The sequence below is a fragment of the Antechinus flavipes genome, chromosome 3 (genome assembly GCF_016432865.1).
Source record: "Antechinus flavipes isolate AdamAnt ecotype Samford, QLD, Australia chromosome 3, AdamAnt_v2, whole genome shotgun sequence".
In the NCBI taxonomy this organism is placed as follows: Eukaryota; Metazoa; Chordata; class Mammalia; order Dasyuromorphia; family Dasyuridae; genus Antechinus; species Antechinus flavipes.
The window spans coordinates 76546171-76564884 of record NC_067400.1 but is presented as its reverse complement, the minus strand read 5'-3'; the positions used below and the strand labels follow the sequence as shown (position 1 = coordinate 76564884).

Below are 18714 nucleotides of genomic sequence, written 5' to 3'. Positions count from 1 at the left end.
AATAAAATTGAAGCCTTGTTTGTCATGAATAGTGTGAAGATTTTTTTTTTTTTAATATTAAGGATTCTAAAGATTGCTGGGGTTTTGAGGCCTTCATTGAGGCATAGTTAATTTTCATGTCAAAAAACTTTAGCATGAACAAATTTTAAAATATTTCTTAGGGACAATCTAGTTCTAAATTGACCAGGAAGATAGGAAAAGAATTTGAGAAATCGGGTCAGTTTTGAGGAATAATGTCCCACTGATTTTCCTAGAAAGCCCTATCTCCCAAGGAGAGGAGAAATCTCATTTTCACAGCATCTAAATTTTTTCCCCATTTCTTTAATGGTTTTTATTTTGATCTACATTAATCAGGAACAAAGAAAAAAATAAACATTTCTTTGTTTTCTCATAAATAACTAATCTCCATAATTTTATAAAATCTCAGATGATTTTACCTTTTCACAAATATACATACAAAAAAAATTTAATAACAAAGTCAGCAATTTTAAGTATCTGGAGACTAAATAACATAAAACTGTTTTGTCTACTGAATACAGTTCACAAAATAACCACTCCTTAAGTGATGGATTGAGAATTATAGTTAACTTTTGGATCCAAGTTGATTGTCTGTAATGTAGAACTGCTGCCAGAGATGAGTGGTTCTCCTATTCAGTACAATTTTGATTTGTCAGGATGAGAGTTACTGTATTGAATGAAAGAGGCACTATATAAATTACATAACTATTAGAGAAATTACTTAATGCCCTGGACTCAGTGAACTACTGACTCAGCATTTGCCTCATTTGGCTCAGTAATTAATTCACCTGCACCAAACCCGTATCAAAGATCACTAAATCTTTCATATATATAATATATATTTATATAATGTATATATGTATATATAGACATATATATATATAGATATATACAACACCACACAACTACAAAACAAAATTAATTTATATAGTTTGTAACATCTGTCTCAAAAGAATGTTCCATACACTCCTGGTTAAAATGGATCCAAACTGGCAGAGCTTCCCATCCTCTTTTCTCATCCTCTTAAGTTCTTCATAGCTGTTTTACCCTATAACCCAGATAACCGTTTGCTTTGAATTTTTGTTAAACTAGGCTTTCAACTGCCTTCTTTTGAAATAGGCCAGTTGCTATATCCCAGGCTGTCTGAAAATTAAAAAGGGCAAGCAGATCAGGTAACTGTCCAGGATATCCCCTCTTCCCAACCAGATGTGTGAGGTGTGTATTATTTACAGTCCTGATTACAACAAATTTCATTGTTTCAAGAAATGGATTTTCAATCTTTTCTCTCTTTCATTCCTCCTTTAGAAAACAAAAGTAAAGTCCTTTTAAGCTTCAGGTAGCAGTTAATTAAACATACAAGTAGATTTCTTAGTTTTCTCTTTCTGTGCATGAGAATGCTGTTATTAAGGTCCTATGTGTGAATGAACCAGGAGCTTTTCCTCCTAGCAGCCAGTGGTACAGAGTGCAGCCCTGGCTCAGTGTATTGTAATGAATGTCCACTTTGTAAACTGTTTTGCACCCTAAAAACAGAAACAAAACACAGAGAACACAGTTGGGAGACTAGTTCACAAATTCCATAGAAAGGGGAAAAGCTTTAAATAGATGACAAACCAAGAAGGCACCTCCTAGTAATTTAGATCATTTCAAACTGTGATAACAGTATAAAGAATTTAAATTCAACAGGGTTCCTAAAAACTTGTCATCTTAATTCAATACCTGGGTCATTAACGTGACAATTCTGCCTCTCTAAGTGGCTTGCTTAGCCATTAGATCTCTAATTTATAGTGCTTCTACTTGAACTAAGGAAAGGCTGCTAGGCATAGCTGCAATAAACTGAAAATACTCGTCTCTTGTGGTAAAGGAGCTGACCAGCTCAGCAGAGGTGCCACGGGGGATGGCTGGCTGATGTTCCAAGGAATGGATTTGAAAGGTAAAACTTGTCAAGTATACCCACAAGGAAAAGAGAACAGCACAAGACTCGGGAAGTTTTGTCTCTTTCTCATTTAAAAGACAAAAATAGCTTTTTTAAGGCAAACAATAAAGAATAAGCATGAGTAGTTCTAAGGATAGGAGAATTTATCTAACAGCAGCAATACTCTTATCTGTGTCCACGAAAAGTGCAAGAATGAAGAATTAAATCCTGTATGTACTGTCTGGCTTCAGAGACATTTTGCCCTCATCTATAATGATAGCCTGTTTTCATTTACTAGGTTCAAAACAACAAAACAAAAACCTTGAGATCTACCTTAGATTGGCATTTTTGCAAACTCTCCAGATTTTTTTCACTTTCTTCACCTCATTTCCATAATCTCCATTCCTACGCAGAATATATACAATCACACAAATCCAAACCAAATTGGAGACAATTTGAACTAAAGGCTAATGGATATAATGCGGAAATGAAACTGACTAGTAGGGGAGGAAATTCCAACAGAGTCATCAATAAAATGCTCTTCCTTCATAGAAGTATGAAAGGGATTTTGGCTCTAAGAGGAAATATTCTCCAGAAGAATCCAGAATGAGACATTTGAAAAAAAAAAAAAAAAAAAAGGAAAGAGGTACAGAGCAATATCATTTCCAAATTACTCCCCTCCCAAGGGAAAAAAAAAACCAAAACTTTTGTGGTTACAGTAAAGATTTTCCACTCTGAGGTCTAGTCTTCACTACTGAAAACTAGATTTTGAAGTCCTTCATTTCTAATTTTCTCTCTTCCTCAAGTAAGAAATCACCTATATAGACTTGGAGGCTTAATTGCAGTTCTAATCACAAGAAAATTGTGTTTGGTGCTTCAAAAAAAAAAAAAAAAAGATTCTCACAATTGGAATTCATGCATTCTGAGGACAGATTCATAAGGGGGCTTAGAAATCACATTGTTCTCAAGGATATTTTTGGAGTGCTATCTACCAAACTCAAGTTTTACCCAGACAAACCCATCCACATTTGTTCCCATTAGGGACTGTGCCTTTCTCAGCTTTTGAGACTGAGGTAAAAAAGCCTGCTTTGACATACATTTCTTCACTTTACCAATGTGTGTATATGTAATATTAGTGCAAATAATAACTGAAAGGTCCAGGCCTCCCATATAAAGAATTTGCTTCCTAGGCAACTAGAGTAAATTTCACTGCTTTGGGTATTCAGTTTGCTCAAGTTCAGTTCTCACTAAGTTTTGTTTTAAAAGGAAATCATGAATAGTCACTCTCCCTATCCCCCTAATCACCTCAATGGCTTTTGATCAGTGGTAATTAGATTGGGAAAGCAAACATGGACTTTTGAAACTGCCAAGAAACAAAACTACAAAATTTATCTTTTCCTTACCAGACAAAACCTTTTAGATGAATATTAGGAGAAGCTTGCTGAAGCAGTGGCTGCCCAACAAGCTATACTGCAAAAGAAAAGTGGAGTATATGGAAGACGGTTTGAAAAATTAGCTAGTTGGTTATCAGAGGCAGTTTTAGAAGCCAATAGGCTTTAAACTTGTCCGGAAGTCTTGGACTTTGCTAACTATTCTATTCTACCTCCACACTGCTGGAATAGATGTGGTTTCTAAATTTCTTTAGATCTGGGAAGACAGGACTGCTTACCCCAGGGGACCAAACTGTCACTGTCCCCAGGGAAACCTAAGGGGGAGGGGGGATGATGAGTTGCTAAATTGCAATGCTCATTGAAGAACAGACCAGATGTACCCAGGCCCTCTGAATGACCCAGAGCCAAAAGGGCAATCTACCCTGTCAACAGAGGAAAAACAAAAAAACCCAAACTTGGTAAACCAGGAGGGTCAAGGTTAAGACTCCATTGGCCAAGTCTTTCCCCCCTCTGCCCCCAATAATATTCTGGTAATGCACTAGGTTTAGAAGGAAAACATTATGAATATATAAAAAAGATTTTCCCCACCCCTTGCCCCTCAAAAGATAAAGATGCAGTTTCTATGTGGCAACCACCAAACTAAGTACTTCCAGAAGTAGATGACTTAACTTTTCCTGGCATTAAGCAAATTTCCCTTTTGAAATAAGAACAGCACTTGAGTTTGTTTCTCCCACTCAGAACTAACAGCTAACAAGTTTCACAAGGCTTGAAAATTAAGAGTTCAGCCAATTCCCCTGTCTCCAGAAGGTTGCGCCAGGTGGTTTATGGGAACTACCTTTAACATTAAGGTTACATATTGTCTCCAGAATCAAAATTCCTAGTCTTAGAGAATAGGATGCAGTAAAATGAAGCTCAAGAAACAAAAGTTGCCATCCTCTGCCCACAGCCATGTCACTTTGGAAGACCCTGAACAAGTTTCAAAGCACTTCCCCACTTTCAAGGAACATCCAACCGCACAAAAACATGAGATAGCATTAAGAGACACAAGAACACTTTATACTGGTGTGGCTTGGAGATAGACCTATTTCCCACCCCCTCCCTCTACCCCGCCCCCTTCCATACACACACACTCCACAGTCAGATGTCCAAACTTGACCCGTTCACATTAAAAAAGCAAAACATCTTTTTCAGGGCATACCAGGCTAGAAACAGGTTCATTAAAAATAGATACAGTTTTGAACTTCATTATAATGCCCGAAATCAGAATTTTTAAAGCCAGCCCTCCCTCTTCCCCAAAGCCAAGGTAGGGTCCATTGCCAAAAAGCAACTTGTACCCACACAGGATTGAAAATGAGAAAATTTTTTAAAAATTATATTTAAAAATAAGGTCCCTGCAGAAGTCCTGGGACTATTTATCGTGTTCCACCTCAAAATTGTCTCTTCTCCCTCCTCCCAAATTCCGAAGGGAAGCAGCAGCAGCAGCAGCACCATGAAGTCAAAACAAGTGACCTGTTAAAAAGCTACCCGAATCAGTTGTTGGAAACAACTCGCCCACCTCCCGCAGTTCGGCGCCTCCCACACGCAGCCAGCAGGACGCCGCTACACGTGAGACAGGGACACCTGCTTGTGGTAGGCGGCAGCGCCCGGGCAGGGAGCCCCGGTCCTGCAGCCGGTTAGGGCCGCGCTGGCCTCCGCGTAGTCCCGGGCGGCCGTGGCCCCGCCCGACTTGTGGCCCCGCTGCGGGCGGCAGCAGCAGCGGCTGGTGAAGCGCCTCCAGGACTCCACAGTTTTTCCGGACCAAATCCAGACCCCCGAGGTGATGCCCACGAGTAGGCACATTAAGTACTTAAGCATGAGCACCCAGTACTCAGGCTTGGCACGGGGCTGCCCCGGCTCCCCCGCGGGGCACTGGCAGGTGAGCGCCCGCTCCCAGCTTTCCCGGGAGTGCTGCTCGTACAGGTAGCAGGCCACCACGATGCTGGCCGGCACGGTGTAGAGCACGGAGAAGAGGCCGATGCGGATCATCAGCTTCTCCAGCTTGTCCGTCTTGGTGCCTCCTTGCTTGATGACGCTGCGGATGCGGAAGAGAGACACGAAACCCGCCAGCAGGAACAGCGTGCCCGTGAGCAAGTACACCACGAGCGGGGCCAGCACGAAGCCCCGCAGGTAGTCCAGGTTCTGGTTGCCCACGTAGCAGATGCCGGCCACGGGGTCGCCGTCCACCGCGCTCAGGGCCAGCACGGCGATGGACTTGACGCTGGGGATGAGCCACGCGGCCAGGTGGAAGTACTGCGAGTAGCTCGCGATGGCCTCGTTGCCCCACTTCATGCCGGCCGCCAGGAACCAGGTGAAGGAGAGAATGACCCACCAGATGGAGCTGGCCATGCCGAAGAAGTAGACGAGCAGGAAGACCACAGTGCAGAGCGCCGGTCCCGTGGTCTCGTAGTGGATGTGGCTGTGTTCACGGTTGCAGGCCACGCTGGCGTGGCCCATGGCCAGGCGCACGAGGAAGCCCAACGACACGAAGAGGTAGCATGCTGACAGGAAGATGATCGGGCGCTCGGGGTAGCGAAAGCGCTCCATGTCTATAAGGAAAGTGGCCACGGTGGTAGACGTGGACACGAAACAGAGCACGGACCATAGGCTGATCCAGAAAGTGGCGAAGGTGCGCTCGTCCGGGCTGAAGGTGGGCTGGTAGCAGGGCACCGCGCAGTTCAACACCCGGCCCGTGCGCACCTTGTTGAAGAGCGGGTGCGTTTCCTTCACGATGGGCACGAAAGGATCCCGGCACTTGCAGGCGCCGCACTCCCCGCCGGAGTTCGCCGAGCTGCGCGGGGCAGGAGGCGTGGGTTTGCCCGGGAAGGGCCGCGGCGGGGCCGTGGTGGCTTCGCTGCGGTTATAGTCCATGCACAGGGTTTCGGCGTCTCCCAGCACCGGGAGGCGGTCGCAGTTCATGCGCTCGGGCCAGGCGAAGCCGTACTGGCGCATGAGCGGGGAGCAGCCTGCCTTGGCCCGCTCGCACACCGAGCGGCAGGGAGGTAGGGGTTTGGGGTAGTCCGGCAGACAGATGGGCGTGTACATGGAGCACAGGAAGAAGCGCAGGTCCTGCGAGCAGTGGATTTCCACCAGGGGCCAGAACTGGTGCACTTCCAGCCCAGCCTCGTCCTGGGTGTCGTGGTTGAACTGGTTGGGCATGTGTGTCAGGTTGTAGCCGATGCCCCTGCACATGGGCACCGTGATTTCCTGGCACACTAGAGCCTTGGAGGAGGCTTCTCCCCTCCCCGCCAGTTGCGCCAGGAGCAGCAACAGCAGCGACATCAGTGGCGGCGGGGGCGGCCCGGACAGCCCAGATAGCGAGTCCAGCTCAGGGCGAGCCATTTCTGCCCTCTCCCGAATCACTCCAGCTCCGTCCCCTTTCTCCTTCACCCTCCTAGGAACTGAGACTGGCAGCTGGAACGGGAACACTTTTCTCAGTCCCGGGGAAGGCTGGTTTCTTCAGTCTTTCAACCTGTTAGTTTCCCTTTTATGAAATCCCTCCAAAGACAAGCTGCCACGAAGCGGCTCCGGCGCCGCTGGCTAGGCTTCAGGTCCTAGCCGGCGCCGCTCCGGGGCTGGGAGTGTGGATCCAATTCCGGGAGCAGTGATCTTAAAACAAAAATCACACACACACACACACACACACACACACACGCAACGCACTCTCGTTATTAAAGCAAGGAAAGCTATAAACTAGTTCAACTGTCCCTTAAATCCGGGAGTCAAACTCATTAATCTCCCCCGCCTTCTTCTGGGTTCAAGGCCAAACTAATCTAAGGCCCCCAACCTTACAACCCTCCCTTCCTCCACCCCCCCGCCCCCGAGAAGAGACTCAACGAGAATCGGACCCGAAGCCTGAGCTGGGGGGCGGGGATATGAAGCAGACTAGCAGTTCGGGACCAAGCAACTCACCTCCTCGAACTGCGGCCGCCTGAGGTCCTGGGTCCCGAACACTTCGCTTGAAAACCACAGGAGATTCAGAGCTGAGCCTGGCCCAGGGAGGTTCCTTCAGATTGCAAAGTTGGACAGTGATGGAAACGCAGCCAGCGGCGGCACATTGCAGCAGGTGTGCGCGGCAGCTCAGGGAGGAGAGCCCGCTCGAACCTGCCTGAAGAGCCGCCTGGGCTCTGGACTCCGGTGGGGTCACTCTCCCTCTCCAACGACTCCGGGTTCTCCTCCTCCTCCGCGGCTGGCCGCTCCCCGCATGATGGGCAGGCAGGGGGCGGGGCGCAAGGCTTCAGGGTCCCCGGACCCGGCTCAGGATTACTTCACCTGGGCAAGGGAGGGATAGGTAGAGGAAGAACAACAGGGATAAACGTGTCTCCCTTGCTTGGAGTGCTATGTCCGCGGTCCGTCCTCTCACTCCGGGCTTTGGGATTGCACCGGGCAGTTACGGAGATCCGTCCTCGCTTTCCTTTTCTTCCCTGGGGCTCACAGCAAGGAGATTCAGTGTCAGGAACTCCTCAGTGCAGGACGCGCTTCGCTCTCTCCTCTCTGAGTCCGGCGCTGCCTTCCGCGGGGCAGGAGCAGCTCCCCAGTTCAGGCTCCGGCTCCGCCCCCGCCCCCGCCCCCACCCCCGACTGACACAGCAGCCCAGGAACCCTAGCCGCGGGTCGATCGGCCTCTCCACCCCCTCCCCTTGTCACCTGCCTCCTAAAGCACGACCAGAAGCCACGCCCCCTCATCTCGGCTCTGCCCACGGCCACTCCCCCTCCGAGGGGCAGCACATGCCACGCTTACTCCGTGTCTCCTCCCACTATCCCACAGCCTCGGCCTCCGGGTCCCGAGTAGCGCAGTCCGGACAGCACTCGCCAATCCCCAGCCTGGAAGACCACAGTGGGCGGAGCCTATGCTAATCTTACGGTCTTGAGCTATCCCGAGCGGGAAACCCTCCAGATTAAATTCTCCCCTCCCTCTGTCCCGCGCCCCACCCCCAGGATTTGGGGTTCGCGCTTTGCCTTCTTGCTCCCAGGCTCAGTTCTGGCGGATGCTGGGTCCGAGGGCCTGCCGCTCCCCTCGTGGAGATTCCAGCCTTTACAAAGACTAGCGGAAAGAATTATTCTTAGCTTTCCCACCTGTCTCCCCTTCAGTGTGCACGAATGCCAAACCTTCCCTAGACTGGGAAGGAAGTAAAAAAGAAACATGTCAGGCCTCCAACAGCTGTCTCAACTCGGGGCCGAGCGCTAGCGTCCAATCGCGGCAGAATAAACCTACACAACCACACACGGGAATCCGAGCCTGCGTTGGGGAAATCTAACAGAAGTGGGCGCTGAGATTGCTTTGCAGTTGCCAGAAGAGAAAAGGAAAACATAATCAGGGAAGAGGTGACAGTGGGGAGGTAAGGAATGCCCCCCTTCCCCCCGCATCCCCGCCAGCGCTCGGTAGGGTTAAGCCGCTCCCCAGCCCCCTGTAGGGGTCCCGCGGTGGGGCACAATGGAACTGGAGACTCGGGACGCCCTGCTGGGGCTCCTGACGGGTCTTCTAGTTGTGCTTAGGTTATTAGACTGCGAGTTTTAAATGTCCTTAAGACTCCTCCTTCTCCACAGTGATAATTAGGGAGGAACACATTCACATGCAGAGAAAGAGGTAGTTTTCTTTTTTCCCCAATCATTTTGTTTCCTCCTCCTCCCCCCCCTACCCCCGCCTTCGGGAGGGGAAATTGGACTGAGTTTATCTGGTCCTTAACCCTTCTGTAATCTCCATGCCTTGATGTCCATCTATAAAATGGAAGTAACTTTCCCCTCTCCCGCTCCCATTGAAAGAACATAGATTTTTCAACTAGAAGGGATTTCAGAGACCATCTAAGCCAGGAATTCTTCAACTGGGGTCGGAATCGTCTCTCTCTTTTATACATACGCACACACATGTCATCTCTCTCTATATATACCTATATATGAATATGCATGCACACTCATAACTAGAGAAATTTATACAGACACCAATAAAGAAATACATATATACATATTGATAACTACAAGTTATCAATACATGTTTCACTGTAACTTTCCCCCTTTGTAATGTATTTTATGCGTTTAAAAACATTCTGGGAAGGGATCTCCTGGCTTAAGCAGTCTTTAGTCCATGACTAAAGTTCTTAAGGAATTCTGTTCTAGCCCAGTTTCCTAAATCTTACAAATGAGGAAATCAAAGCAAGATCTGGAGAAGTGGCACCAGATCATATAGAGGCAGAGGCGAGCTTCCAGCTCAGGTCTTCTAAGTCCAAATCCAGCATCCTTCCTACTGTCTCAAACTGCCCCCCACCCCATTCTGCTATTAATAAAATCAAAAGTCCTTATAAATGCTTACTATAAACCAGACACTGCTAAATGCAAAGATTCAAAGAAAGCATAAAAATGGCTCTGCTTTCACAGAGTTTTATGTTCTAATGAAGGAAACAGTTATGTATCCATATAAGTGTAAATAGGATACAAGGTAGCTTTAGAAGGCACAAGCAGTAGCAGTTGAAGGAACTGGAAAAAGCCAATTAGGCAAGATTGCTTTTGAACTGAGTCTGGAAGAAGCTGAGGTTAAAAAAGGGAAAACAGCCTACACATTGCATAAGAGGACCAGTAAGGCTGTGGGGTAGAAAGAGAGAGAAGATTGGAAACAAAAGAAGGGACCAGGTTGTGTGAATAGCCTATAGATTTAAGTGGTAAACATAGGAGTTCAAATTTGATGTTGGAGGTGATTTGGAGGTATTTCAGATTTTGAAATGGGGAGATAACAAGGTCACATCAGTGCTTTAGAAAAATCACGTTGGCAGCTATCTAGAGGATGTGTTAGAGTAGGGAGAGAGAAGAAACAAGGAGAACAATTAGGAGGTAATGATTTAGTTTAGGCTAAAAAGTTGGGGGGCTGTCACTAGAGAGACGGGGATAGTTTAGAGATGTTTAGAGATGTTGTGGACATAGGAATTAGGATGTCAGAAGACATCACTGAGAATTGTGGAGCCTGATAATAAATTTTAAATTGGCCAGGGTTGGCTATAGCACTGGAATTGAATTCTAGGTACAAATCCTACCCAACTGACTTTTGAGTGCTTCCTTTTGTTCACTCATTTTTATCATAAGAGAGATGATCTCTAATTTGTCAACTACTGAGAATCAAAAGTGGTGCCTCGTTGAGCCTTAGTTTGTCCATGAGTGGTCTGGATTAGATGTATTTCTGAGGAGATAAGGAAGGGGTATAAGCGTGTGTGTGTGTGTGTGTGTGTGTGTGTGTGTGTGTGTGTGTATGTGTACACACATGTGAACACACACACACACATATGCATATGTCTCATCTCCCAAGTGCCAGACACTTAACAACTCAGTTGATCTTCACAAAAACTTTTTGGGGTAGGTGCTATTATTTCCTTCATTTTATAGTAGAGAAAACTGAGGCAGAGTGACATATAGTTAGTTAAGTGTGAGGCCATGGGGCAGTTAGATGGTATAGTGGGTAGAATACCAGTCCTGAAATCAGGAAAATTTGAGTTCAAATCGAGCCTCAAATCCTTAACACTTTTTAGCTGTGTGACCCTGGACAAGTCACTTAGCCCCAATTACTTTGACCAAAAAAAAAAGTGGTCACAATTGAACTCAGGAGACAGCACTCTGTCCAGTATACCCCCTAGTTACCTAAGTGGAATTGAATTTAAAGGGCTTATAAAAAAATTACTCCAACAAAAATGAGATCTATACAAGTATGGAACTATATATATCACCATAGCCTTAGACTAAGAGAACAGAAAGTTTAAATTCTCCTCCCTCACTTTCATCTGTGTGATAGTGAGAAGGTCTTTCATTTGTGAGATTTTTTTCATTTAAAATTTTTTTCACTTAATCATATTTAATTTTTTTTTCCAATTACATGTAAAGATAGTTTTCAACATTCATTTCTATAAGATTTTGAATTCCAATTTTTTTTCTTCCTTACTTCCTTTCCTTCCTTTTCCCTCTCCCCAAAACAGCAAGCAATCCAATTCAGATTATACATGTAAATCATTTTAAACATTGGATATGATATTTGTAATACCTACCTTATAAGGTTGAGGATTAATTGAGATAATGTATATGAGGTGTTTTAAAAACCTTATAATTATTACATTTAATTTTTTTTTTTTGAAGCAGTGGGGTTAAGTGACTTGCCCAGAGTCACACAACTACTAAATTCAGATTTGAACTCAGGTCCTCCGGAAGTCTAATATTCTATCTGCTGTGCCATTTAGCTTCTGCCTTATTGTACTTATTCTGTGGAGGAGCATATATGTTGTTTCATATATAATTTGAAATATTACATAATTGTGTTAAAAAAAAATCCAGACTCAAAGTTAAGCAGTTATAAACGTCCATTGCTTTTATGAAGAAAGCATAAATAACATTTTCCAACTTTTGCAGCACAGCCTTCATTACTGAAGGTTCTACTGATGTTTATATTTTGAATTTTGGAAAGACTTTGAACTTGACAAGTGCAGCAATGTTAAAGGGAAGAGAATGTCTTTGCAGTAGTTGAAGAGAGCAGTAGCAGTCAAGGGAAGAAGGGAAAAGAAACATCATTCAGTGGAAAGTTGTGGAGGCCGAACTCTCAGAGCAGATGGGAACTGTGTCTCATCCCCAGTTCTTTGTAGCAACTTCTGCTTTGTTGGGACTGGACAAATGTTAGTAGCTAATAATAACAACAACAAAAAAAAGTGAAATAGGAGAATGGTGATGACTCTCCTTGGAATTTGGCCAAAAACGATTGTGTTCATTGGTTTGGTTTTGAGTGAAAGGGAATAATGGCACCTATTTGTTCGCTAACCCTATTTTCTTTCTTCAGCTGTTCTTTAGAGGTCTTCTGTTAGAATACCAATCCAGTTTAGAGTTTTTAACGTTTTATTCTTACTTTTCTAGATTATCTTCCTCCTGGTGGCTCAAGGCAATTCGAAGAGATATCTGAGTAGGAGAGTATTAACTCCTTTTTACCGATGAAGAGATTGACACAAAGATGACTTAACCAAAATCACTTACTCGTTAAGCTCCCATTATGGAACAAAATAGAATTTGTCTCCTGATTCACAAGTTGCTTTTCTATGAAATAGAAAATACTAAATTATAGTAAATATATTAAATATTAATTTAAACATTGCCAAATATATAAGGACAAAGAGACTAAAGAGAGTGTAAGAGTTAGAATCAGGAATACTTGAGTTTGGATCCTTCCTCAGTCTCTTCCTACCAGTGTGACTCTGGACAAGTCTTTTAACTTTTTTCTGCTTTAGTTTCCTCATCTGTAAAATGAGAATAATAGCATTAGCATCTAGGGTGCTTGTAAAGATCAGATGAGTTGACATTTATATTGAACTTTAAAGCATCATTACTGTTATCATTATATCCACACAAAATAAATTTGTCAATTAACATAATAATTAGTGGTTTAATTAATGGTTTAATTGCTTTTCATTTTTATTCTCACAACAACTGGGAAGTTGATGCTATTAATTGTCTCCATTTTACAGATAGGAAAACAGGCAGACTGAGGTTAAGTGAATGATTCAAGTTCAAAAAGCTAACAAGTGTCTGAGGCAAGATTTGAACTTTGGTCTTCCTGATTCTAGGCCCAGCATTATATCTACTCCCTTTATACCTATACCTAGCTGTCTCTAATATCATTTATTGATTAATAGTAAGTGTTCCTTGTATATATTTTTCAGGGTTTTAAATATCGATTCTTGATTTTGTCATCAACAGACCATCAATTTTAAAATTCCTATTTCTTTAAAATAGCTAAATTTTAGCAAACTGTAATCCTATGTTTAAATTTCACCTTCCACGTTGACTGGCTGGGTAACTGGACAAATATTGGATTAAGAATCACAGGGTCAGGAGATATCTCAGATCCAAATGGCCTTAACCTATACTAGGCCAAAAAAATTTTTTTTTAAAATCCTCTTTGTAAAATACCTAAGTGGTCATCCAATCTTAGTTTAAAGGCCACCGGTAAGGGGAAAAATAACTATCTCCCGAGGCAGCCGTGCCACTTTAGGAAAACTTTAACAATAAGGATATTTTCCCTTATGTCAAGCCTAAATTTGCCTCTTTTGCTACCCTAATTCTAAATTGTGGGGCACGTTCATTGTTTCAGATATCTAAAGATAGATCTTGCCTTCTCCCCATCACTACCAAGTCTATTCTTCTCCAGTCCATATGTCGCCAATTCCTTCAACTGGCTGTCCCTAAGATAGTATTTTCTTCAGGTAATCCCTCCGTCTTGACCAACCCTCTGAATAGTCATCAGTTTATCAACATCCTTCCAGAATGGGGTGCCCAGGCCTGAATGCCATGCCACACAGATGTGGTTCCAACCAGAGCACATATAATGGACTTCACAATGAATTCTTCTTGGACACAATTCGGATCATCACCAATATGAGCAGTGGCAGCAGCAATATTTACTTAAAACTTCAAAGTTTGTGGAAATCCCTATTATATTTCATCTTATTAAATCTGACTCAATGTTCCTGTCTGTTGAGATACTTTTAGCTCCTAACTTTGTCATCCAGAGTGTTAGCTAACTCTTAGTTTTGTGCAATTTAAATTATTTGATAAATGTGCCATATGTTCTTTCTCCAAGGAATTGATAAAAATATTAAACAGCATAAATCCCTGGGACACTCCTCTGAAGTCTTGTTTCCTGGTTGATATCAAATAATTCATGACTATTTTTAAGGTCCAGCTACTCTACTAACTCTAAATCCATATCACTCTCCTATTCTGAAGAATCATTCCATTTTGTCCACAAAAATTCTAGGAAGACTTTGTCAAATGCCTTTCTAAAATGTGGTAAACTATGTCTGCAGCCTTCACCTTTGTCTATCAATTTAGTAACTTTGACAAAAATGGAAATCAGGTTAGTCTACAGGACCTATATAAAGCTTTGTTGACTCTTTTTTAGATTTCAATCCCTTAAATTATCATTTTATTTTATTTTATTTGGCCAGGAATTAGAATGAATCTTTTTAGCCAAATCACATAATCTGGTCTTAATTTTCTCATCTGTAAAATGGGGATAATGATATCTGGTCTACTTACCTTATAGATTTCTTATGAGGAAAGTATTTTTTCAACTTTAGAGTATTATAGAAATGTGAATTATTATCATGTCACTCTGTATATATCTTATTCTAATGTTTTTGAAATTTCTCTATTTTAGGATTGAAAGGTTGCGTAGTTTACCTCTGATATCTTGACTACTGTTATTAGTTTGACCATTTTCTTTGTACTACAGAATGAAACCATTGGATCCAGTTTTCTTCTTAAAATGAGACCATATGAAATGTAGCTCATTTCTGGGCTTTTTTTCCCCCAGCGTCATTAGCTATCTCAATTACTCTTTGAAATGAGCTAAATTTAACAATGACAAGATTCAGTTTCTCTTACCAAGGTTTAAAGTAGAAAAAAACTAAATGTCTATCAATCTCACAATACCACCTCTTTTTTTTTTACATTTCCAGATTAGTTCTTGTTAATAACGTATGCTGAACAGCTCTAGATTTCCTCTAATTATCACTCATTTCATTCTTTCAAATATCAACACCACAACATAGCCAGAGAATATAGAAGGGATATGAGAAGAAACATGAAATAGTAAATATTATCCTGGCTTGTGAGGCAGGAAGATTTCTGGCAAAAATGGTGGCAATGTGATCACAGGCAAGTCTTTTCACCTCTCAGTACTCTTAGAGATGAGTATCCTCATAGAGTTCCTTTTATCAATGAAATCCAGCCCATTCCCTTTCTCCCTATTAAAGGGATATTTCTTTTTAAACAAAGTATCTTTTTTATATACGATAAGTGGATCATTTCAAAGGTTTATCTTTTCAAATGCTTGCCCTTTTCTTTTTTATTTTAATAGAGATTTGGGGACCATTTTTTTTTCCTCCTGGAAGAAGGCAGAGCATTATTTCACCCCAGATGCAGGGCTCTGTTTGGTCCTTCCCGCTACACTAATCTACTAGGTTGTGCTAGAGAAAGTGTTAAATCATGTCAACGTACAGGAACTTACTGTGAAGGTGCCCTGAGTTGCATCTTAAAATTGAAATCGCATCTGAATTTGTTTAAGGGTGGAGAGTGGAATGGTATCTAAAGCCATAGAACTGGTCCCAAATTCAATAATGCTTTTCTAAAAAGAGGAAGCCATTGTGTCGGGGAGAGTACTAAGCTTGGTATCATGGGAGAAGTATCAGATTCCTATATTTGTCTTTTCCAAGCTTTTGAACCACTGACAGATGATTTAACCTTCCTGGGCTTTAGTTTCTGCCCTTCTGTAAAATAGGGACCAAGGCCATGTAGCATGGCTAATACAGACTTATTCTTGGAGGCAGAAAGAACTGGGTCAAGTCCCACCCTTTATATACCCCTGGGCATAGTGACCTTGGACAAAGGACTTCACCTTTCAATGCCCTAGACAACTTTTTAACCGTTACAAATAATAGAGCAGGTGTTTATTTGCACTTATGGATGGATTTCTCTCATGAAGGACTCTACAAGTCCAGTTGTTTGTTTTAATAGAGATAATATCTCTATTTACTTCAAATCATTAATATTTATTCTTTTGGTTCCAGCTACTCAATCAGCTTCAAATCTATGTATTTCTCCTGTTGGACAGCCAACACTGTTCCATTCTTTCTCTCCCAGCTTTATTTATTTAATTTTTTAAAAATCAGGTCAAAGAGGAGATTCCTTGCCTCAATTGCTACCTACCTTTAATCACTGAATGGGTGCAGCCTCAGTCAAACTGAGACCTATTGAAGACCTTAGTTTCAAAAGGCCAAAATCTCCCATTGCATCCTGGGTTGTCTCCAGTCGTTCTGATCTATATCTGGCCTCTGGACCCAGATGGCTCTGGAAAGGAAAGTGAGGTAGCCCTCCCTCACTTGCGTAGCGTTCTCTCACTTAAATTCAATTCACTTGCATGTCATGGCACCTTCTCCCTGATGTCACATTCCTCTTCAAGAACAAAGGACAAACAATAATTTTGTCTACAAGAATTTCAGAAGGTATGCCTTCTAAAATTTGCCTTCCTCTTTGTCCATCACTTTAGAAATTCTGTCAATGACTGTCATGAGGCTCAAATAGGATAATACATGTAAGATAAAACACTATAAATGTTAATTAGCATTATAATCTCTGCTAATAAGTGATAGCCGTATGCCTGGCACACAATAAGTGCTTAATAAGTGCTCAATGATTGACTAATAGTGTGCCTTGCTTTGTGCACATATATTAAACACCCATTTATTACTAAATAGATGGAGTGACCTTGGACTTGCTTTATCAGCAAAAGAAGAGGGAATTAATTAAAATAACTGGTAAGACCCCTCCAGCTCTCACATCCTATGTTCTAGGACCAAAACTGAATCCTCACTTTGCCATTTATCACCTATGTAACATTAAGCAAGTCATTTCAACTATCAGGGACTTAATTTTCATATCATAAAAATGGGATTGGTTTAGATTCCCTTTGATGTGTCTGCATACATGAAAAAATTAAATAGCAACAGAAAATCTGATAGAAAAAATATCAGCGCTATAGGGCCATATACTGAGATAGATCACGTCAAAGAGAATGATTTTTGTTAAATCACTATAAGCCATTTAGTCTGGTCTAAAACTGTCAGGCTGTCGAGACTTTTAGTCTTCATCAAGTTGATAAGCATTTATTAATCACTTATTATGTGTCAGATACTGTGCTTAGCCCAGAGGCTAACAAAAAATGCAAAGAAAAATAAAAACATGATTTCTACTTTCAAAAAGTTATATTCTAATAGAAGTTATATCCTAATAATATATTCTAATAGAAGAAGAAAGATAAAAACATGATTTCTACTCTCAAAAAGTTATATTCTAATAGAAGTTATATTCTAATAATATATTCTAATAGAAAAAGAAAGGTAAAATTTCTACTCTCAAAAATTATATTCTAATAGAAGAATAACAGCATCTAAAAAAACTATATAAATATACAGTATTTCCAGTATAAATAGATTGCTATTCATCTTTCATTCTCAAAGAGGACCAAATGTATTGCATTTAAATGAGACAGAGCTTTGCAAAGTCTTCAGCATTTCTCTCCTTCAGAGTCTGGTGGCAAGACATAGATCAGGAAAACTGGCAATGGTGATGTAAATGGAAGACAATTTTCAGAGAGTAGACACTCGCATTGGCAGCCGAGCTGAGGGCTAGGAAAAGCCTCTCAAAGAAGGTTGGATTTAGTTATAAAGGAAGCCAGAGAAAGCAGGAAGCTGAGGTGAGGAGGGAGAACATTATGGCATAGAGGAGCACCAGTGAATTGATCCATAGTTCAGAGATGGAATGTCATGCATGAGGAATAGCAGGAAGACCACCATCTGAATTGTAGATTATAAGGTGGGACATACAGCATAAGATGATGGATAGGTAGGATGGGTTGTAAAAGACTTTAATTGCTCAATAAAACATGTTCTATTTGATCCTTTGAGCCAACAGAGTAGGGGATGATGAAGCCAAATCTGTGCTTTAGGAGAATCACTTTAGCAGTTGAGTTGAGACTGAATTGGAATGGAGAAAGGCTTGAGGCAAGGAGGTCGAATAAAAGACCATATCAATAGTCCAGTTATGAGTTGGTAGGGTCTAACCCCCAGAGCAGTATCACTGTGAGTGGAGAGAAGGGGATACACAGGAGAGAAGTTGAAAAAGCTGAAATAAGACTTAGAATGGATTGGATGTATGGCATGAGCTTGAGAAAAGAGGGAAAGTTGTGGGCCTGGGTGATTGGGAAGATGGTTATACCCTTGACAATGATAGGGAAGCTGGGAAGAGGGGAGGGGTTGGGGAAAAGATAATGAAATCTCTTTTGGGGTGTATTGAATTTGAGATGCCTATAGGACGTCCCTGGCAGCAAGATGGCAAAGTGGATAGAGTGCCAAGCCTAAAGTCAGGGGGATTTGAGGTCAGATATGACTATATGAGCTTGGACAAGTCACTTAATCCTGCTTGCCTCAGTTTCCTCATCTGTAAAATGAAATGGAGAAGGAAATGGCAAATCTCTCCAATATCTTTGCTGAGAAAACCCTGAAAGAGTTGGACATGACTGAAAACAACTTGATAGCAACAGCATCATAAGACATGTAGCTCAAAGTGTTCAAACTGGAGCTTAGGAGAGGTTTTAGGTCTAAATTCATATATTGATTAATTATCCCTTTCACATTGCAGGGATATGGAAGCTAGAAAATCCCACAAAAATTTTTTTTGGCCTTCCCTTTGTATCAGAGAAATCTGAATTATTATGGTATTAAAAAATAAAATATGTTGATATTATACAATAATATACATATTTTATGCATTTTGGAGTTTCTAA

The 18714-nt window shown here is 42.1% G+C and overlaps 1 protein-coding gene and 1 long non-coding RNA gene across 2 annotated transcripts; one reads left to right on the top strand and one right to left on the bottom strand.

Annotated features, from left to right (window-relative positions):
* Window positions 1-305: 305 nt before the first annotated feature.
* On the bottom strand, window positions 306-7843 carry FZD5 (frizzled class receptor 5). Its single transcript, XM_051983675.1, has 2 exons — window positions 7270-7843; window positions 306-6966 (listed from the first exon to the last, which is right to left on the bottom strand). Exon 2 carries the CDS (start codon window positions 6697-6699, stop codon window positions 4921-4923), a length of 1779 nt encoding a protein of 592 aa, XP_051839635.1. The 5' UTR covers window positions 6700-6966; window positions 7270-7843; the 3' UTR covers window positions 306-4920.
* Window positions 7844-8603: 760 nt separating this feature from the next.
* On the top strand, window positions 8604-13993 carry LOC127553173 (uncharacterized). Its single transcript, XR_007951687.1, has 2 exons — window positions 8604-8695; window positions 12231-13993. It is a non-coding gene; the product is annotated as an uncharacterized LOC127553173 (long non-coding RNA).
* Window positions 13994-18714: the final 4721 nt, after the last annotated feature.